The following is a 23,684-nucleotide window of genomic DNA, read 5'->3' as shown; positions in this document are numbered from 1 at the left end:
TTTAGGGTACCATTCATAAACTCATATGGGTTTTTTCATGTGTTACGATTTCTCCGTGTTACAAATTTTAAACAACTTTAAAACAATTTTAAACAGCATACATAAACTAACAATGCGCTCTTAACCTAGACGATGCAATATTTGATTCATCTGCCATTTTCGGGTGCTGTAGCTGGGTTGAGCAGGCGACACATATGTCTTAAGGCCACTTCAGAGGCTTGTGGGTTCATATGTGCGCCGAGGCTATTTATTGCATGTCTCCCCACTGCTCTCTCCCAAGATTCTTGTCCTGCATCGACAAAGGCTAACAAATTGTCATTTTTTCAGTATCGATTAAATAAAACTAGCAAATGCTGAAACGTGTGGAAGTGCAAGTAAAAAAGGGATAACAAAATAAACGAACAGACTTAGTAATATCAGCTTGGCAGCAATATTAATCGAAAGCTTTCGGACTCTTGCCCCAGTGAGCAACTAGAGACTAGCTGGTCGTGTCAGATGTAGTAAGGCTTCAGCAATGAAACCCCTGAATCTAAATATTGCATTCACATAAATAATATATGTTTTATTTTCAATTTCAAAACCACACTGTCTTGCTCCTATTCAAGGCTTTAGATGCAGGCAGGAACTATGTTACTGCAGAGGTTATGAAATGCTACTGGCCTCTCATTCATTTTTATTAGCAATAATAGGCGCTGACAGAAGAGTTGTGAGTGTGTGTGTGCGTGTGATAGATACAAGACACATACGAAAAAGGGAATTGATATTTATTTTTAAAATCTTTATTTGCCTTCAACACAAAATATTTCTGGTATATTGCAAATAACTACTTTAGAATAGAATATGAGCAGCACAGTGATGCACTGTTAAGCACACAACAATAGAGTTCTGGATTTGAATCCAGGAGCTAGCTGCGGCCTATGTGGAGTCCCTGTGCTCTCACTTTGCTAGCCTGAGTATCCAGGTACTATGACTCACAGTCAGTTGGTCAGTCAATTCTTAACTGACTGTAGGTGCAGCTGTGAGTGTCTTTCTCTCTTTGCAGCAGTAGACAGATGACAGGTACAGGTACACCTGAATTGGATAAGAGGTTAATTGATTTATTGAGATTGATTCTTTAGAATAGGTGATGTACTAATTTCTATACTGTAAAATATAGCTGTGACTAACCAAGAGAAAATCAGACACGTAAACATCAGCTCTTAATTTTATGGCCTCCATCACCCTTCCTCTATGAGATGCTGCTCAGCACTGACGTCAGTGAGTCTGCTTGCGCATAAAGGCTAATATAATCAGAACACACACACACACACACACACACACACACACACACACACACACACACACACACACACACACACACACACACACACACACACACACAGAAAAAAGACTTGAAGGCCAGTATGTTATCTGATCTCTGATTTGAGAAAGTGACTGCTTATTTAGGAGCAGATTTGCATAAAAATAGGCTTTTTCTACTTTTCTTTTCACAGGCTTCACTTGCAATTTTGAGATCGTTCCTAAAAATGGGTGTACGGAATCACACTAAAGCTAAAAGCTGCCACTTAAGCATATGTTTCTAAGCTGGAGAAAAACACTTTGCTAAAAGGTAGCTGATGAATATAAATGGCTGGATCATGCAGTTTTGTAATCTGTATAAAAAAGTCTTCACACACTGATGTATTTGCCACTTTCAGACACAGCACCCATTTCTTCCACTCAAGGTTTGCCTTTCAAAAAACAATTGGCTCCCATTATTTAAAAAATCAATAAAATAGTGAACCAAGGCATTCTGTTCCACTGACAAATGCAGTCAATGATTTTGGAACTTTACAAAGTAGCTTCAATCTGTGGAATTGGTTGTGTAGGAATGATTGGATGCCTCTGGGGCTCTGTCCTATTTCTACCCCGAACAGTCCTATTTCCCCTCATTTTCCCTTCATTTCAGTGTTGCCCAGGGTATATTGGAAAACAGCAACAAGAAACAGTTAACTAACCTAATATTTGCATCTTTACATCAAAGAGACAATAGTAGCGCAATACAGGAATGTAAAAAAGATCTCTGAAAATAGCTCCATATTATAAAACGATATTAATACAATGCTGTCAGAAACGTATTCCTCAATATGATGTATTTCATAAATAAATGTTCACCCCAAAAACAAATGAAAGATCATTAGTTAAATGCTTATAAATGTATTAATTTGACTCAGTTTGTCTCGCTTTTTTACAATATCAAGTCAGTCACTCCTCAAAAATTGCATTGGTCTGTTCAAAACTGTCACCACTGACCATTAAGAAAGGTCAAAGAAAACAAAGCACAGAACATCATTCAGTCTTGTTTAACTTTGAATCTGGCATTTATTCGTGTGTTAACTTTAAAATGCAAGGTTGTTTTCCACTAATTCGGTCAATTCAATTTATCCATTTGCTTTCTTTGGGAAAGTACCCCAAGGCTTTCCTTTGAAAGAAGTCAGAGAAACACTGCCAGAGAGAGAAGGGGATGAAATACACCTGGGAGTGTGGAGTGGTCGAACGGGTGAAAGTGGAATCGAAATATAAAAGACTGTCAACTGGCAGAGGACTGTTTCGACATGGTGAGCAGTGCACACAACAGGCGCTACATTCATTTAGTGCTGAGCGGTATGAGATGACAAACAATTCTCTGCACTGTCGGAGCTGAAACGGGAATATATCAGAAAGGAAATGTGGAGATTAGAGAGGGTTGTGTTAAAGGCATGGTTTATGATAGATGTATTGTCAGTGATATAGAATTCTGACTGAGGAACTACAGAGTGACAATCCTGGACACAGTTGGGAGTATATTTGTATATTTTTGTATATTTTATTTATTGTTCACTCTATTTAATTTGTAAAATATGTGTATACACACACACACACACACACACACACACACACACACACACACACACACACACACACACGTAGAAAAATATTTAGTATACACATCCAGAAATGCATATACTATTATATATTGTACATATATTTATTAGTTTCAGATGTAGCCATTCTTGTATTTTGCTTGTTTACATTATTATATTTTGCACAACTCTGTTGCTTGTGAAGCTCGCACACAAGAATTTCACTCACATGTACTGTACCAATGTACCTGCACATGTGATGTGACAATAAAAGTGATTTGATTTGATTTGATTTGATTTGAGAGGGATTAGCAAATTGGACATATAGTGACAATACTGTGAGGAAAAAGCATCATTTGGCTGCCACAGGCAATATTTCCTTTCCCATTGGTTCAGAGTGTTACCAGCGTTTCATGGTTTTGGAGTTATTTGTCAAAGAATTACTCAGCAGGGCACGCCTAAAGTCTGCCACGGAATCAACAAGCCAGTTTTAGGGCCAGGTCTTCAGTTGAAGTTTTAACATTAAGGGAGTCACAACTGGGGTAAGTCCCTGAGTGTGTCAGATGGCCCTGTTGTTTCTTTAGGGCTTTAGGCCACATTGACAGAGATGTCATTGATATGGCTGGTTAAGCACAGAGCCAGAGGGAATGACAGCACTGTTTTTGTTTATCTTGCAGTGTAGAAGCAGATCCATTTTGCTTTAGGCTCCAGGCCCCGACTGTGCTACATTAGGGGAAGATAGATGAGGATGTAGCACTGCAAACTGTGAGTGGAGCAGACCAGCTGACAGGTCAGTCATGCAGAGCAATTGGTCTGTACCTTTTTGGACTAGTGCCAGGAGATTCCACACTGTAAACTTTTGATAGATAGGCATTATATGTCTTAAGTTGACTGAGAAATGGAACATTTCCTCCCTGTGTTTACTGGTTTCTTAGAAATCTAGAATATGCCTCAACAGGTTTAAGGTTAATGGTTAAAATTTGCAGCGATTATAGTCCAGGTAGTCATTAAAAGAGTAATCCTGTGAGACAGCCAAAAAATTGATTCCAGTACTCTAAAGGAATAGAAATTCCAGTAACGTGGATACTATATACATAACCTGGAAACCTCGAGACATTTAACCACTCATTGGTTTATACAGTACATTAGTTGTGTTTTTTTTTTTTGGCTTGTTTAAGAAAATCTTTGCCCAATCTACACTTGGACACAGATTTCTTGTGTTTTCCTGAATCTTAATTAAGGTTCAGCAGCATCTTCTACGAGCATGCTGTTTATTTACACTGTGAGCCGAGCCCATTTCAAGTTCCAAGGCCACACGGTCTGTCTTAATTCTGTCTTGTGCTCCATAATCATAACATTTTTATGAATGAATTAACATATTAAAAATCACAAGATTAGAATCAAAAGATAAGAAAATCGTGAATAAGAGTTTTTCTGTAGTAACAGATGAGAAAAGCATGGTAGGTGGCTCTTTTCTTAGTGATCTTAAACCAGATCTTGATGCGTGAGTCGTACTTATATTAACACATAATACAACATGCTAAAAAACAAACACCAAAAAAATTGTTTTGATCTAAATGTAGTTTATCAGTTATTACCATAAAGTCAAGCTAAATGTTTACTGTGGTTTTTGCCAAGTAAACAAGACAGCAAAAATATAGATAGTCTTAGGATAGTCCTGTTGTCTACACTTCAAATATAGGCGATCAGAATGTATATAGCTCTACATTTAGAGCTATATACATTTTATATGTGCTTCTACATATGAAATAGTTTATAAAACATATCATAACAGCATGAACAAATAAAGATATGTACTTAAGTGGCTCTTGTGCACTGTGTGTGCACCATTACTTTACAATATGTTATTTACCCCTTGATGAATGATGACGCCTTTTCCCCAGGTAGTCTCATCCTGTGTTTAAGCAAAGAAACATTTTTCATGTGTCTTCATCTGCCTGAAATAAACAGTGGGTCGGCAATTGTATTATTATGAACTGAAAATTTAATTAGTAGATATCAATCCAACAAACATCGTTGGATCATGATCTCTACCGGGCCCCAAAACCATATAATTTCAACCAGTTGACCGATGGATTCACACACAGGACCTTCTCTCTGTGATGCAACATTGCTGGACATTGAACCACCAAGTTTAAATCTCTTTAAATTAACCATATTTATCTGCTCTTCTTAAACCTTTAGTCAGTTTATTTTACAATATAAACCAGAGGAGCATGAATTGAGTGTTACCTAGTTATTTTACCGCATGTGCAGTTTTCTTTGTCTTTGCTCATGAACTGACCATATTGATATGCTGTGTCTATTGCACTGGTGGTCATTTAGTTTTGTTTGACATTAAATAAAACAAATGATGTATGATATTAGCATATTCCTGCTCGATGAAACTCCAGAAAATCAAAGTTCATGTATACAGTAAAAAACAGCCTTTGGTCGTACAGGGATAGGTACAGTGTGACTGATGAGCCAGACAACATAATCAACCTGGCAGGTGGCAATTTCTCTTTTATGTCAGATTCATTAGGCTTGTCAGACAGGGACACTGTGGCCGGGGAGCCAAGACACTAAATCAGCCACACTGCCACCAAGATCAGCCATGCAGAGGAAAATGAATTTAGGACTTCCACTTCCACGTTAAAACCTTCAGTTACTGCTGATATTTATTGATCTGCTGACTGGGTCATTGTGCTTTTAGCACAATAGCTTTGCTCCCAGGTACGAGACCTATAGGAACTCATGAAAAATAGAGCTGGTTTATATAGACCAGAATATATTTAATAATAATGTATGACTAAATGGAATTAGCTGTGATTAAATAAGAGGGTATTTGCTATTAGTCATAGTGATTGATAGTAATACATTATTGTGTTCAAGACTCGATGGGGCTCTAAGCACTGATGTGTAACACTCCACAGAGGCTAGCCTCATAACTCTTAATACTGAGAGGCACTAATATGGAGATATGCACATACACACATGAATTATGCATAATAATATTTTCTCTTTTACATAAGTTGTTTGTGTGTCCGTTTGTTAAGCTAAAATGAAATATAATTTAGCATTTTTATATACTGCTATTTGCTAATTGTGCTAAAACAAAAGCAATTGCAAAGTGACAGACTTGCTCACTTGTATTTTATATTAATTTCTCTTTCAAAAAAACATCCAAATCATCAGTGACACTGACATCGAGTGTGTGATAAAACGGAAAACAAACTCACACAAAAATTGTAATTTCCCTGACTCAGGTGCTCTACCAAGAACTGCTTCCTGTTCTGTCTGCAGGATGTGAGAATGGGGCCAGGGCAGCATGCCAGGTCTAATTTTTGTGGAGGCCAGGGCCATGCATTGCAGACTGGTTTCCACGTCAGTGTTGAGTGAATTAGAAGTGCTCTCAACTTTATTAAACCACAGCAGCTCTTACTGTAAAGGCAATGAGAGCTCAATCAGGTTATTCATCCAGTTAATTCAGACACAGGCAGGGGCGGACACAGAAACAAGCTTAGTCATGGCTGATTAGACACAAGTATAGATGTTCTGACAGCTCTCTTATCTGGAGAGGAAACACACTAATGTTAAGATGCTAGAGGTGGCTGTGGTGATTATGATGACAGGGATTTAACTATTGATCTTTATACATCTGCGCAAATGGGTGTTTGTTTAAGCGTGTAAAATTATGGAAGAAGAACAAAGAAGTGTCTAGTTCAAAAATCCATTAGAGTGTGAAACAGTTCCTCCCATGCTGGGAGACGAAAGCGATGCTTTTAGCTCTTTGTGTTGTGCACATTACACATTTCTTGATACGTACGTGTTAATTTCCAAGATTTCTTCCCCTGCAGTTCAGTGACAGAAATAATTAGATCAACTGATGAAAAGATATTTAAATAATAGGCAAAAATCTAAAATGTATTGCCTGCAACCACACTCTATTAAATAATTTAGTAGCCAGTGTCACCACTGGCATTTTAGCTTCTGCACTGTACTCCGAAGAACAGCAGTGTCTGTCTCTGTTAGAGGTGCTCAGATTTTCTTTTGGATGCTGTGATGATGCACTCATTACTAATGAGGGAGGTTTTGGTTTTCATTATATAGGGTGATCCAGAAATTTGCCTCCTGGTTACAGACTCTCATTGATCCATTCATCATGCCACCTGCTAGAAAGCAAAGTGTATTTCTTTACCATAAAAAGGTCACACAGAGAACATCAACAGGACACTTTATCACATAAACCTTTAACCCAGGAACAACTATTAGCAAGATGAAGTCATTTTTCCAGAGCAGATGGAACACCTGCTGCCACGGGGCTTTGTGCGGCTCTGTTTTGTTGATCTAGAGTACGACTGTTCAAATAGCTCGCACTCAATGCAGGACAGGTGGTGGTCATCATCAATGAAAACTGGCCTAGAATATTTAAGTGAGCAGATGTTCTGAAAAGCAGAGCACTTGTATGATCTGATTAAAGATATAGACTGATGAAAGGTTGTATGTTTATGTGTGGCACTTACTCTAGTACACACAAAATGGAACGTATGTCTTCCTAATCTGCCACTTTTATGACATTTTTGAAACTGGCTGAATGTGATTGAATTCATGTATAGGTATCATTGTTTCAAATTTAAGGTATTAAGGTCTGGCTGGCTTGTCTGGACACTCATGTTCCATACACGCGCGCACACACACACTCATGAACCCGCACATACACACACATTGATTGACAAAGCAGAGCCAGGTGATCAAAGCTTAGTGCACTAACGAAACCAGATTTGCTGTTTTTCAGTCTGCTCATCATCCTCATTCTTTTCTCCTAATGTGTTCATCTTCTTCTGTCTTCTGTACACACACACACACACACACACACACACACACACACACACACACACACGCACACACACACGCACAAGTATTGAGCAGTATTACGCTCAATTTAAATTTTCTTATTTCTTATTGATTGCTTCTATGAGATGACGGAAATAAAATCTTGTTTCCACAAATATCAGGTTGTTTGTCCAGTGATTGTAACACATAGCTCACTTGTGCGTCACATTTTGTGACTGCGTCATTCATTTAAGTACATTTTCATATAAAACATAAATGGCACTAGAATAAATGAGTTTTTATTGCAGTAATCTACGATAATTGAATAAGATGTCATCATTTTATGTCTGAAGAGCAATAAAAACTTTTGTTAGAATGTGTGTGCAAATACAGAATAGAAGCAGAATTTCATCTACATGCCCAGGAGTAAGAACTCTACTGATCAGATGCTCTTAAACGTAAATTATTATATATGGTTATGACTGGAAATTTCTGAATTTTAATTTCAGAAGGGTTCTGCACGTCATTTATAACTACAGGGCTTCATACCAGCTCCATTAAGGAAAATCCCTTTTGTCAGAATTTAAGAGGTACCGCCCCACCCAGAGCTAACCACCATGCTCAAAGTGAATCACCTTTTAAGCTTTCTATACTGCTGCACATGTAATACACCCACTAAGTGCAGTGACAATAGCAGCCCCACTCTATCTGGTTAAACAGCTGAGTAATTGCAGTCATCATTTGAGTGGCTTATGTTATAGTTGAGGGCGCGCAGTGTGGGTCTGCTGAATGTAAGTGTGTTTGTTCAGTAACTTGAATTTGTTGTTTAAAGTAGATGAATGGTGAGTGTTAGTTCATTGCTGTTAAGAGAGACAGAGGTGGACTCGGCTACAATTGATGGCTTTAATAGCTCTCTTTTCAACAGCATCTCTAATCTGTTACTCACTCGACTCAGCTAATGCTTTGTTTAAACGTGGCAGGAAAACCTGCATTACAGCAGCACTAGGAATTTACATAGTTGCATTTGAATTATTCCGATAAATTCTACTTATACTGAAAGGAAAAAAAAACATTCAGCCCCTATGATTGCCATGGCTTTGCATGTAATATTTTTTAGCTTGTTTTGAAGTAATGCATCATATAATATGGCATTTATTTATGTGAAAACACAGGCTAATAAATTAAAAATAATTATGTAAAAAGACCCCAGTATTATTTTCACATGAGAGTAAAATGTAAATAAACGTGTTAAAGATTTCATTCTGAATTTTAATGGAGTGATCGTTAAGTATGGCGAAGATGTTGTAGTTGAAGTACATTGCCTCTGATTCTACAGTTATTTATCAGCAAACACAACAGAAGAGGTTTTGCCAAGGTTTAATATTGCTATCTCTCCCCCTTACAAACAAAATAAAATGTCATTAGGGCTGTCACTAATGAGCTTTGCTACTATAGCGACATGGCTTTGGGGAGAGGATTTCTAATTAGCTGTTTCCTCATTCAGGTACACCTCATTTGTGGACAAACTTGTAATACATTTCCCCTTTTGAACTAATATGTCTTGGCATGCATACTCCAAAATAAGCATTGTGTCAGATGAATAATAGTAGGCAATGGGCTGTGAAATGCTGTAAAAATAAATTATCCCTCTTGTGTCTTTCAGATTACTTTCTCTCTCACTATGTGGGGAAAAACTGACGTGGCATTCTACTGAGCCTGAAAACAGAGGCGTGGACTGCAAGACAAAATCAGATTTTCTTCATTTATTTGGATTAGGAATAATTCCTCACATCTGCACATCTTCTTGAAGAACTCATTCACAGAACTTAAGGAAAAACACTGGTCAAACAGTATCTTCCGCTACTCCCCATTGGCTTTCAATATGAGTGGTCTGGTAGGGAAGCTGGATCCTCGCAGGATACAGTGGGGGTCGACATGGAACACCTTTGCATCCCGTGTCCTCAGGACCAAGCCTGTGGAGTCCATGTTAGATTCAGCCATATCGGGTACAAGCTCACATGGAACCAGACTGGCCCGGGTTTTGTCTACGGTCGACCTAGTGTCGCTGGGTGTGGGCAGCTGCGTCGGGACGGGGATGTATGTGGTCTCTGGACTGGTCGCCAAGGAGATGGCTGGCCCTGGGGTCATTGTGTCCTTTATTATTGCTGCTGTTGCCTCCATTCTGTCAGGTGAGACTAGAGCTATGCACGCTCATTTATGCAAGGCTTCTCTAATCACATAAATACCAAGGGGACAATAGCCGCAGTATAAAGGTTGCTGTCCTTCTTATTACCATTAAACTGGTAAGATATATTTGAAAAGCCTTTTAATACCTATGTAATTATTACAAGGGCAATGACATTACAGGGGCACAGCTATAATAGGTTCAAGAGATAGTAAAATATACTTTAATGCTCATATCAATAGTTTCAATTCAGCCTTTCACTCTAGTGATAATGCAGTCAAATCACTGATATGTGTCTGAATTTATGTGTGTCTATATTGTACTCCTCTTCCTGTCTCCCCCACAGGAGTATGCTACGCAGAGTTTGGTGTCCGTGTGCCTAAGACCACAGGTTCAGCCTACACATACAGCTATGTGACAGTGGGGGAGTGTGTGGCTTTTTTCATCGGTTGGAACTTAATTCTGGAATATCTGATTGGCACAGCAGCGGGGGCGTCAGCTCTCAGCAGCATGGCGGACTCACTGGCCAATCACACCATCAGTAACTTTATGATTTCACACATTGGAACACTCAACGGCTTAGGTAAGTAACACAAAGATGCAGTGCTATGACAGCTTTGATACATTTTCTCTCTGGTTCTAATTTTCTCAGGATTGAAATTCATTCAAGTATTGTGTAAAGTACTGCAGGTTTACTGTGAATGCTTTTTTCAGTGTTATATTTACAATATTTCAGGGAACTGAAGCCAAAGTGCTTCTTAGAAATCACCTGTGAGATAATTTTCTTGAAGGCACATTTTTAAAGGCATTAAGAAGCAGGGTAATTCATTTAGAATCGACATCTTATCAGCAATCAGCTACAGTTAGTTGTTTTGGTTCAGCTGTCAAACATGTTTGCTTTAATGGTAAAAACATGCATTGACCCAAGTGACTTTTGGAGAGATGTTATCTTTTTTCTCCCTCCCCACTCTCCTCAGAAGGTCAGACAGAGCTCTGTTCCTTTTGCTGTAGTTGTAGTTAAGACAAATACTTCCTCTTTGAGGTCTTGAACAGACTTTGACATTTAGACTTTGAGAAGTACATTTAATAAATCCAGCCTTTGCTCTGCTTCCGTATTTGCACACTAACACGACTTGCTCCTAAGAGTCATGATTTACTTTATCAGTGTGGAATAGAAGCGCAGCGCCATTTCTATCATACAAAGGATCTCCCATTGCCTTGATAATCACAACACATCTTTCAAATTTTAATAAAAACACCAAGATAAAAATGCTTACATTATCTCAGAAACCATTCAAACCATACCAATTTATTTTTCCCAGGAACATCCAAAGAATATTATGCAGCTTATCTTGGAAGTCATACTGTCACGGAAAGTAAAAGCAGGCACATCAACTTGAATTCTATATAACACAGTTTTCCATAATCTTACCATGAGGAGGATGCCTGCTTATCTTGTGCAATGCTCCAGCTGATGTGTGTGCCAGCTATGTTTCTATCTGGCTGACACTGCCTCATCAGTTGCTTCCTGTTAGCCTTTGAAAAAGTGATGGTAGTGATCACATGACAAGTGTCACGGCCAGCCGTTCCAAATGATCACGGAAAGCTGATGTTTCCTTTTCCTGTTGGAGAGAAATGATTGTTTCTCCACACCCAAGGGGAAAAAATGTGAAATCTAACTAAAATATATCTCATTCATTTCCAAATACACACAGGCTGAGTTCTTGTGGAACATGTGCATCTAAAAATTTGTTGCCGTAATGGTCAACTGGGTGGGGTGTATCTAATTTAGGAATGCAGTACTTCACTATGACGACTTATCTTACAAAAATAGTTCAGTTGATGTGCCAAATCTAAAGGTGTTTCCAACTTTCTGTTGCCAAGAAATTAAACAGAGTTGGAAAGTTCAATTTTTTATTAAACCATGGCTTTGGGTGTTTTATTGGACCATTGGGGAATGTCCTGTGAATTACACATGAATTCACTGGAATACCCTTGGATAATTATCTACACATACTCCAACATACTCTATGAGAGCGGCTGAAACTCTTGGAAACAACAAATTAGTCTGGGATTATTTATTCTGATTAATAGTTGTGGTCAAATGTTTACATAGAGTGATCATGGACATGATTTCATATCGTGGAAAGTTTGAGCATTTAATGATTACTTTGAACAGTTTCTGTCTATGTGGGTTCTCAGTAATCTCTTAGATGAGAGGTGAAACATCATTTAAAAAACAAAAACAAATGCAAGTCACCTTCCTTTTAGCTCTTTAGACTTTGAACTGTTCTTTCTCTTGGTAAGAATAATTGTACGTCAAACATCTTTCGTGACAGATTCCATGATCATCACTTCAAATAATTGTACATAAGTAAAGTTATTCAGATGGGCCACCACTTTGTCAAAGTCTGAAAAAAAGGTCCAAACTGTCACCCTCAGATGAGAGAAAATTGGTTAAGACATGTGGAGCAAGCCAGGAACCACTGAGGCCTTAACCACTTAAGCCTGCCATGAACTGGAAACTGCTGGAATACCAGGGTAACAGTTACATCGCCATGGACTGAAATGGTGATGACCTTGAAAAGACCCTTTTCCAAAGTTGACACCTTTAGGCTCAACTTAAATTTTCAGCTGCCCACATGGATAAGCTAAATTTCTTATAGAGAAAGGTTTGATGGTCAGGCGAGACAAAGATTGAACTATTTGGCCACAATGACAAGAGTTATGTTTGGAGGAGTAAAGATGAGGCTTTCAAACCTATGAACATGCTCTGCATCTCTGCCACTATTGTATTGGTACAATGCACTAAATGGATGGAATGATACAGAAGCAAGAAGCTTCTTTATGCTTCTCCTCAAAATCCATCAACTTCACCTCAGATCAATAGCTAGATGACACAAATGGGTGTTCCAACAGATAGATCAAAACTGGTTTTGGAATGGATAAAGCAGGCTAATGTTAAGCTTCTGGAATGACCTTCCCAAAGCCCCACTCTCAGCCCTTCTGAAAATGTGTGTGCTATGCTTAAAAGCCAGGCCGGTGCCAGGAAACCAATTCTGCCAAGAAGAGTAGTTAAATATCCAGCCAGAATTATGCCAGAGGCTTGTCGATTGATACTAAAAGTGTCGGGTTGAGGTGAAGAGTGGTACATTTGAAGTTGTATGTTTGACCCTGTGTGGATTACAGAAAATCCAAAATGAATTCAAAATGTTGAACCCGGTTCTTGATTTTAGATGTATGTTGTACAATTATTCGACCCTGGAAAAAGAAAAATTCAGAGAAATTATTAAAAGACCAAATTTGCATTGACATTTATCCCATTAATGATTGTACTTTATGTGTACTTCTGATAAAAAACTATATTTAGTTAAACTGATTTGACAGCGCTTTGGAACTAGCACCAATAATGTGAGGATTTTCTACTTTTCTTTTTAATTTGGCGTTAATCAGACAAAATAAGAAAACGAAAAACATTTCTCTGAGAAACCTGCTTAACTGTGAGAGGACTTGTTCTTGTTCTGACAATTTAGTATTTTCTTGAAAAAATAACAAAGCACTTACTCAAACAGTTTTACGCCAAACACACAGGAAAATGGATATATTCATCTTCAGCGCCACAGGGTGACAGCACTTTTATGTCTTTCTGTGTATTCAAGCATGCGTGTTTCCTCTCCAGGTAAAGGAGAACAGTCCTACCCAGACCTACTGGCACTGCTGATAGCACTGCTGGTGACAGTGATAGTGGCTTTGGGAGTGAAGAACTCTGTTGGTTTCAACAACGCATTGAACGTCATCAACCTTATAGTGTGGGTGTTCATGATGATCGCTGGCCTGTTCTTTGTAAATGGGGAGAACTGGGACGAGGGGAGATTTCTGCCTTTCGGCTGGTCAGGGGTATGCATCCGAATGTATATATAAACACACACAATAAATAACAAACAAACAAACAGAAACCCCCCTACCATCAGCAGGGTATCTGTGCTGTTTGGTTGTTTTCTTTAGGACATCCATCAGCTCTGTTTCCTCTGTGTTGCAGGTGATGCAGGGTGCAGCCACCTGCTTCTATGCCTTTATTGGATTTGACATCATTGCTACAACAGGAGAAGAGGCCAAGAGTCCCAACACCTCCATCCCCTATGCTATCACCGCCTCACTCATCACCTGCCTCACTGCCTATGTCTCTGTGAGTTAGCTTTATAACATATTGCATAAACAAACATGACCACTCTATTCTTTATATATCTATTGTTAAGTAATCGACAAATCTATTGTTATTCACACTAATAGTTTTGTGTATAACAAAGTAGAGCGTCATTCATGTTATGGTGGTTTCCGTTGATATATTTTGTAAAATGACTTAATTTAATTATAAGCCTAAAGAATATTGATCACTTATCATGTGCTGAAATTCAGCTTTAGCTTCAGCTGCCTGCTCTCCCCCAAATGTTGACAAGTTTCCAATACACGGAATGAATAAATATGAAGATGCTGTATTTCAAATTTGTGGGTGTATATCTAATCTATGATCTCCACCTTTACAGCCCGTACAGCTTTCCTGATTACATAATGTGTGCTGGATGGTTGTTGCTATGGGTGCTGTGGAACAGCAGCCTATCAGATATAAGACGTTTTTCAGCATTTTGTGTGGCAAAGATTGCATCAACTTCAAAAACTCGAGTGCTTCTTTTTGAAATCCTTGTCTCTCTCTTTCACAGTCACATCTATTCCTCCACATCATCGCTCTCCTATGCACCAGCCTCTCTCTAATCTCCACCTTTCTTTGATCTCACTCACTGTAGGCTGCTTGGAATAACTTTTCTGCTGCTGTGAGGATCCCGTGGTTGCTGCTGTTCAATCTTCAGAAATCAGCTTAAACACATTACCTGTCACATCTTTTTGTGTGTGTGTGTGTGTGTGTGTGACATTGATTTTTGCAGTACATTTAAATCAAAGAGTTTGCAAGGCAAACTTATGCTTGTTTGTCAGTTTCTGATTAGCAGCACAGCATTTGTGACAGATGGCTCTGCATGATATCACACATCAGACACAGGGACACACATATTGAGTGAGGCACGAGTAATGACCACTTTGCATGTGATGGAGCATGCTCTGTGCTGAGCATATTAGCTAAGCAAAACTAAGCTCTAAGGATGTAGCTCAACTCTTTTTAGTATCTAGGGTCTAAATGTTGATGTGACTATAGGCTCTACAGAGTTACTCTGAGAAGAGCCTCCACAAGAAGTCGAATTAGTCTCTTTTCTGCAGCATCATCCCGCAGCATTAATACACTATAATTCTGGCAGCAAAAATCTAATATTTCTGCTTGTTAACACTGGTATTAAAGTTTCTCTGTACTTTAATAGATTCATGATGAGATTTTGATTTTATGGTGAGAACTGCAGTAAAGATTTCTTAGTAATAATCAACACTATGTTTGTTTTTTTTATTCCAGGTTTCTGTGATTCTGACACTGATGGTACCATACAATGAAATTGATGAGGATGCACCACTGATGGAGATGTTTGCCATGCATGGTTGTATGTTCGCAAAGTACATAGTGGCGGTAGGCTCTATAGCTGGACTGACTGTATCCCTCTTGGGTTCGCTGTTCCCCATGCCCAGGGTCATCTATGCCATGGCAGGAGATGGCCTGCTCTTTAAGTTAGTTCACACTGTACTTGCATTTTTATTTATATGTCATTCTTAATGATGTTTGCATATGAGTCTCATCTCATCTCTTTTTTATAGGTTCCTGGCCCATGTGTCTTCCTACACAGAGACCCCTGTTGTAGCCTGTGTGGTTTCAGGCTTTCTGGCTTCCTTGCTGTCCCTCCTGGTCAGCCTTAGAGACCTCATAGAGATGATGTCCATAGGAACGCTTTTGGCCTATACCCTGGTGAGTGTTGGATAATAATAATGGAAACATGTACATCATGAAGCTTACTCTCAATATTATTTAGATCAATTTTCTTTAAAGAAGTTTTTCCTTCCACATTGAGGGGCATCTGATTGTCTTTACCTTACAATATAAAGTGCCTTGAGGCAACTGTTGCTATTTGGTGCTATATAAATAAAATTGAATTGAACTGAATTGAACTGAATGCATTTAATATATCTGGATAAAGCCCTTGAGATGTATTTAAGGATGTCTAAACAAACATACTAGCAACAACTGCTAAGCAGAACAATACAAAGCCACAATCTCACTGTATTACACTGCCTTACAGAGATCAATTCACAGTATTTTGTAACCAGGGGGCATCCATAATCCAGCAACAATTGTTTTATAAGAACTAAGTGAAGATGCGTTGCTCAGCTTTCATCTCAACTCTAAGAAATTTATAGCCTGAAAACAGAAAGATTGGTGTTTCTTCTCCTAAGTAGCTATACATTCAGATTTGACAAAAAAGCACTGCTCTTTAAAGGAGCTATGAAATACTGCACACAATAACAGATACCTTGCTAGGAAAAATAATCTCTCTAGTGCATGATTTCCTATGATAACAGGATAGCTGTATGTGTTCATAGACAACAAATCTTAACAGAGTCACCAGTATGTACAAGACATGTGGGCATGTGTTTATCAGGCTCTAAAGATTACCTTCTACCCATGGCTGCACAACACTAGTTAGATGGTAAGCAGTTAACTAAGATAATAATGAGTCACTGATTTATGAACCAGTCAGTTTTTGTAAAAACTAATTATTGAGCTGTTTGTTTTGAAATAAAACATCCACACAATTCCTGTGGAATGGGAATGTCACTACTAAAAATGGTTTTGTGATGGAGCTCCTGTTTATAAATGACATGTGTTTTGCAGGTGAGTCTCTGTGTGCTTCTCTTACGCTACCAACCTGAGGGAGACATCCATGGTTTCGTGAACTTTCTCTCTGAGGAGCAGAATAAAAAGAGGAAGGAAGGCGTTCTGGCTGAGTGTGAGAAAGACGCCTGCTCACCAACCAGCGAGGCCGATGAGTATGGCGGTCCGCCCACTAACACCTGCGGAGCCAAAAACCTGCCTTCACTGGGTGACAATGAGATGCTGATTGGCAAACCAGATAAAAATGCATACACGGCCAATCACCCTAACTATGGTACAGTGGATATGACTACTGGTATTGAAGCAGAAGAATCAGAAGGTGGCCTGTCCCGGCGGTTAAAGAAGCTGATTGGACCACGCTACTACACCTTGAGGATCCGACTGGGCCTACCGGGAAAAATGGATAGACCGACTCCAGCAACGGGGAAAACTGTCACTGTGTGTGTTCTGCTGCTCTTCATCTTCATTTTTGCTTTCTGCTCCTTCATAATTTTTGGTGAGAACAAGTTAACAAACTCACACTCACATTTGTATGATTCAGGCACAGATTGGTCAACAAATAATAAAAGCGTTGAACTGAATTGAATGAATTATTTCTTCCTTTCAGGAGCTAGCACTATTGGGGAGGGTCGTTGGTGGGCCTTGCTGCTATTGATCGTCTTCATCATTATCATTGCCCTACTAGTCATCATCATCCTGCAACAACCAGAGAATCCTAAGCGACTTCCCTACATGGCACCCTGTGTGCCCTTCGTACCTGCTTCAGCCATGCTGGTTAATATCTACCTCATGCTCAAACTGTCTGCAATCACCTGGATACGATTTTCAATCTGGTGCCTCGTGGGTAAGTAAATGATGTTTTATTTGTTTGCTTTTAAATTAACTTTAAAACATTCGGAAAGAGAAAAGATAATGCTTTTATTTAGTCAGTTCCACACCTGTCAGTCATGTAGAAGGACAAGCAGGAACTTAATGAGACTTTTGTTTTAGTTTTGTCGTGTTTAATCACTATGCAGGTTGGTTGCTAAATTATTTCCATGTTGTATGCATGAAAATAATTCAATATAATTATAGAATGTAATGTATATATGTTTGGCAATGGTTTATATGAAAACTGGCTGCTTCCATCTCAATATAGCAGTGAAACAAAAAGCCAACCAAAATATTGCACTGTAAGCAATGACTCATGACAGTTGATACTTAGTGTAACGACTGAGTAATTAAAAATAACTATTTTTTTAATTTAAATTTTGTGACCAATAAAGAACAGACTGTGTGTGACTTCTTGTTTGTTTTATTGTGGAAGACCTGGGGCATCTAACTTTCCTTTTCCTTCCTGCCTCAGTTGTATCTATCTGAGCACCTATTTTTAACTTGCCTTTATAGCTGCAAGAGTGAAAGGGAAGGTTTACAAGAAGGTAGTGAGACCTGCTTTGATATGTGGTTTGTAAACAGTGGCACTGACAAAACTTCAGGAGCCTAAGATAAAGTGGCAGGGATGAAGATGCTAAGATTTTCTTTGGGAGTGACCAGGATGGACAAGATTAACAATGAGGACATCAGAGGGACAGCTCATGTCGCAATAGCAAGGCTGAAATAGCTTGGGCATGTACACAGTACATGGTGGGTATACTGGACAAAGGATTTTGAAGATGAAGCTACCAGGCAAGAGGAAAGGAGAAAGACCAAAGACAAGATTCATGGATGTAGTGAAGGAGGACATGCTTGTTGTTACAGAAAATGATTCTAGGGACAAGGTGAGATGGAGGCAAATGATCTGCTGTGGCAACCCCCAAAAGGATACGGCTGAAAGGAAAAGGAGAGTCCAACAGAGCTTTTAGGTTGATGGAGATTTTCCTTTTTTTCTGTATTTTTATTTAAGCAACTAAAATCATGCCCCAAGGTCTAATAAATATGATCCACTGGATTATGTATGTGTGAAAAATATTAACATGTTCTGTTCTTGTAGGTGTGCTCATATACTTTGGCTATGGCATGTGGAATAGTACTCTGGAAATCACAGCCAGAGAGAATGAGGTGCATGCTTCCACCTACCAGCGCTACGATCAAGGTGTTGACGAAGGCTTCTGCGGCTTCGAAGATGATTTCTACCCACCTACCACTGACGCCTGGGGTGCGCCAGACGGGGCATCAGGGCAAACCTCGCCCCCTGTGGCAAAACCTGAAAATGATGGGATGCCATCGAAAAGTGGAGGCAGAACCATTGCCAATCATGGCCTCGCGGAGGAGGATCCAATGGATTTCTAAGGGACTGACTCTGCGTTACCCTGAATGTACTGCCTTGTCTGCTGCCTGGGGGGTGGGAGGGGAAGAATATGTGAGTGCACGAATGACTCTGTGTGTGTGTGTGTGTGTGTGTGTGTGTGTGTGTGTGTGTGTGTGTGTGTGTGTGTGTGTGTGCGTGCGTGTTCATGCCAGCATGTGTGTTTTTTTGTGTGTCCAACTCTTGGGCTAGATTGTTTGTTGGCAGTGGAACTGCTTTTCTATCACTTTATTCCACCGTGCCTGGCTCCCCCGCTTCCACAGAAATTTAGATGTCAAGGTCGTGAGTGTCTTGACTCATTTTCTTGTTATTACTTACTGGAATCCACATGCCACACAAAGAAAGGCCAGACAGAAAAAGTGCAGATGTAGCAAGAGATAAAATACAATGTGGCTCTTTGAACTCTGAACCAAATGAGAGTGTCTGTTAAGCAATTTTTTTAACTGTTTATTTCTCGGAATTACGAGATACAATAGAGGAGAAGGCAACGAGATGGGGCAGATGAATCAGCATGTCCCATCCTGTTTTAACAGACAGGCAGGAAGGTTAGATGACAGCACGGCAAGCCCAAATGACTTCCTGTGGACAGCTCTGGTTTTCTCCGTTCATTCGGAATTTTCAACAGAAAGCAAAAGTGCTGTGCATACCCTCAAAATAATAATAAAAAACCGTTAACCCTCAGTGTTATTTCATGCTTTAAATGTTTCCCTGACCCCAAACATCTAGCCCAAGTGATTCTGAGGTGAATGTGGGAAAGGGTGTCGATGTTTTCTGTCACAAATATTACTTGGACTTTGCTTGCAATAGTGCCTTCATCTACTGTATGTGTACGTGAGTTTCTGATTATGTCGGTTTTCTACTTTAATTTTGCCTGCGTGTGTATTTGAGGGTGTACTGCATGTACACTCAAAATCCACCTTTACATGGGTTATTATATTTGTGTTCGTATAAAGTGTGTTCTTCAGATTGTTTTACTCTGTATGTATAGATATATTTTCCCACTCTTCCCCAGCATGAAGCTCAGCGTGAATTCACTTGCAACAAATCAACTCATCAGTATATTGGAAAATAGGAGAGAGTAGTCGATAGCAAAAGAGAATGAGCTGAATACTAACTGGTAACCACTATGGTTACTCTGAAGAAAGTCATGTTTTCTCCTGATTTTTTTTGCATGATAAGTTTACGATTTTATTTAAAATTCATTCAGAATGTTTTTTGACTTATGATCATCTGTTCTTTTTGCTTTCTTTTTTACCAAATGAAATGAAATCTAATCCTTCCTCTTCCTCCTTTCCTTTTCTTTCTTCAATTCCTCCTTCTTCTTCTTCTTCTTCTTTGCATTTTATAAGGTTCCACAATTCCTTTCTTCTTCCAAACCAACTCTACCTTCCTCTCGCTGCCACCTCACCCTCGGCTTGATATCCATCGGGCCATGTCATCCACTTTAAGCCACAAGTGATAGAGCCAGGATTGGTTTTCAGTCAGGATTTGTAACAGCAATCTGTTCATGGCCTGTCGATCTATTAGCTCCTGTTTCGCTTAAGGGTGTCCGCTATCGCTTTTCTGGTTTGTCACTGGAGCGTTTACTACACTCCCTGTGGTCCTGCTCCCACTTAGGCTCAAGCTGGTATGAGTGAACCTCACTATTTGGCCCTACTTTGTTTTTAAAGCATGTAGCTTGTGCTGAAGTCCCACTCTTCACATTGTACCTACATTGCTGGTGCACTCAGAAGAGCTTGTGAAAATCAGCTGGATCAGATAATGAGCCAGTGTGGTTTAACATGTAGGACAAGTAAGCTACAGCCAAGGTTAGGGGTTGGATTTCATAATTAGTATGTACTGCAAAGCATGTTTAAGAGTAAAACACTTTTAAACAAGAGAATACAAAGTGCTTTACATTGAAGGGATTGTGCAATGTATCCATTCATGGCACTATAACTGATTTTGGCATCAACCAAAGCACCCCCCACCCTTATAGGTGGGGGGTGCTTCTTCTATATAGCTGCTGCTGCTGTCTGCCCTGATTGTCCTACTTGTACCTTTTGCCCCTGTTGCTGCATCAGTCCCTTCCAGGGAAGCCTTATTTGTCTAATGCACTAAATCTAAGGATGCCACGCTATACCCCCACCCCACCTCTGCCCCCCTCACAACCATACACATTCCAAAAAACAAGAAAACAAAAATAAAACAAACCAAAAATGAAAAAATAAATTAAAATAATTATTATATCAACAGGCCCTTTGGTGATGTCCATTGAAGAGATTATACCAACTCCATATACACAGGGATTTATGTTCATATTGAATGATTCTGCGGGTAGCCAGCGCACGGAGCAGTATGCTGTGCAGGCAAGTGGAAGTTTAGGGAGTTGGAATTTAGTTGCGGTTGAGTGTGAAGCCTATGTAGTCTGCCAAGGTCATGACTTTAGTATCTTTTATGGAAATGTGACTGGGTTATTGACTTGAGGGGGGGGGAATCATATTTTACGACCACAATATTACATTAAACCACACTGTAAGTTCCAGCCATGGATGTTAGAACAACTGATATTTTATAGCAGTTTTTTTACGGTTGGCACAGGAAAAAATAAAGTTTTGCAGAATTGTCCAATATAAACATTATTCTAGGTGATACAGTTGGAAAAGCATTTGCACATTAAGTCTCGCACACATCTAAACATATTTTCATTTTGTACTTTTGAGCCAAAATACCCACTCAGATCACTTCCTAACTCAGCCAAAAGAATCCAACAGCTTTGCATTCATAGCTCAGCCAAAACAAAAAAGTAAATTCAGGCGATGCCATTCCTCTCACACTGGACTGTACAGCCGACTTTCTATATTATCTGATCTGCGTGTGTGTATAAAAACTGTGCGAATGCATGTGCTGTATGTGTGTGCGATGTGTGTTTGTGGTCTACGCCTGCGCCTCAGTGTGATCGTCTGGTGAATGTGTAGCATGCTGTCATGCACGAGGCCCAGACTATACATGTTGTACTTGCATGCGGTGACTGATCGCAATGACCTGTAATGGAACACTAAACCAAACCAAATGCAGGCTTAATTCTTATACCTGGGAACGTTGGCCTCTCTGCTCTGGAAGGACTAATGTTTAACAATTTAATAGGTTAAATAAAACCACTATCCTACAGGATGATTTTGTGCATTTGTTGCACTTTGCTGCATTTTCTATTCTGATGGGAACCCAGAATTTTACTTTATAACTCAATACTATGTTAAATGAAAGAGCTAAAGGAATATTATATACGATATCTCCTTGCCCAGGTATGAGAACCAGGACTCCATTTGAAAAAGAAGGAGTACATGTAGCAAACACACTGATGTGGGTTGCTCTTCTCACATCCTTCCTCAAGCACTTACAATATGCCTACTTCCTCTTTGTCCATCTTCTCAACCACAACCTCTGCAAGCCAAAGTCCACAATGTTTGTTTACTTTTCACGTACAGAAGGCTGTAGTTTCTTCAGAGTGAAGACCTGAGAAAAAAACAGAGCTAAATTTTTTTCTTCTCTTCTAATAAGCTACTTTATCACAAGCAGACAGATTTTTCTTTTATTAAAGTGACTTTGGTCATTGGTATAAAGGATAATTTCTGAATTTTTGCTAGTATTTCGTTAATATTTAAAGTATTAGTGTAGAATCCGATGCATCTGTTCTGCAACGACACGATGCGGTGAAAAGTACAACACTATAGGAGGAGTGAACTAAAAGAAAGGTATTTTTCTACAGCTGTTTCCCATTCACGGATCCTCCTCGGGAAGGTGTACACAGCAGAGTTGGGTGGAGTTATCAGTCTTCACTGTCTGTGGTTTTGTTTAATCACAAGGAGGCCTGGGAGAAACTGCTAAAATATATTTTTAACAGCCATAGTCTCTCTAGAATGAAAAGGCTCATTTATAAACGTTAATATTTTCCTTTGAAGGTTTTTCAAATGGTTGTTCAAGACGTCAATACGACTATAGGTGGTTTAGGAGTAAGAATACTAATAACTAATAAGAGAAAACACGCAGAAACTATTTTAATACGATTCTATAAATGGTAAACTACACACAAAATCAAAGATTGCCTCTGTTGCTTTTAAAGTCAGTTACTGTTTGTTTATTTAGTCTTGGAGAAGGCGTGCCATGTTCTTCCTGTGCTCTGTGTTCACTGTGGCCAAGCGTCCAGTCAGTGTGTGTTGGACTTGTTGAGATTGGCTTCTCTTGCAACAGCAGATTTTATTCCTTTTCACTTCTGTATATTTTGGCACAAAGCTGTATAATGTAATTGTTTTTAATTTTTGTTTTTTAAAGGTTTCTTCCATATGTGTGGTTAATTTGCTCCTGGGTGCACTGTTTTTGCTGAGTTGTTGATATTGCTTCCATGCAACAATGAAAGTTAGTTATTGCAATTACAAAACAGTGGCTTGCTCGTTTATTCGCACATTTATTCACACATTAGGTGAATGCACATGCATACACAGATGTTTTCCGTGTCTTTTCCCTCTAAAACTAAAAATTTAAAATAGATATATTTTTATTTTTTATTACATACAAATTCTTATGTCTGTGCAAAAGTATGCAGTTAAAGTTTTTGGCTGCAATGCAGAAAGCAAGCAATTTTATGTTATATTCTATTTTTAACCGAAATGAGATACAAATTTACTTCTATTGACC

At 39.1% G+C, this 23,684-nt stretch overlaps 1 protein-coding gene across 3 annotated transcripts in view; it reads left to right on the top strand.

Moving 5' to 3' along the window:
* Window positions 1-23,419, top strand: part of slc7a14a (solute carrier family 7 member 14a) — a 28,204-nt gene extending 4,785 nt beyond the window's left edge. The window contains exons 2-11 of one of the 3 annotated variants that reach the window (XR_014273304.1): window positions 9,382-9,907; window positions 10,250-10,486; window positions 13,583-13,800; window positions 13,943-14,089; window positions 15,359-15,567; window positions 15,655-15,802; window positions 16,727-17,222; window positions 17,334-17,570; window positions 18,696-19,064; window positions 20,360-23,419. Coding sequence is in view for 2 of the 3 variants with exons in the window: in XM_082517077.1 (XP_082373203.1) it covers window positions 9,601-9,907; window positions 10,250-10,486; window positions 13,583-13,800; window positions 13,943-14,089; window positions 15,359-15,567; window positions 15,655-15,802; window positions 16,727-17,222; window positions 17,334-17,570; window positions 18,696-18,994 (2,298 nt within the window). In the remaining variant the exon portion in view is untranslated. Of the gene's footprint in view, window positions 1-3,629; window positions 3,673-9,381; window positions 9,908-10,249; window positions 10,487-13,582; window positions 13,801-13,942; window positions 14,090-15,358; window positions 15,568-15,654; window positions 15,803-16,726; window positions 17,223-17,333; window positions 17,571-18,695 lie in introns of those variants that run through there. The other 2 variants (XM_082517078.1, XM_082517077.1) reach the window with 2 other exon arrangements.
* Window positions 23,420-23,684: the final 265 nt, after the last annotated feature.

This window comes from Aulonocara stuartgranti (assembly GCF_965226115.1).
Source record: "Aulonocara stuartgranti genome assembly, chromosome: 19".
In the NCBI taxonomy this organism is placed as follows: domain Eukaryota; kingdom Metazoa; phylum Chordata; class Actinopteri; order Cichliformes; family Cichlidae; genus Aulonocara; species Aulonocara stuartgranti.
The sequence above is the reverse complement of the archived record's forward strand: the minus strand, read 5'-3'. Positions and strand labels throughout refer to the sequence as shown.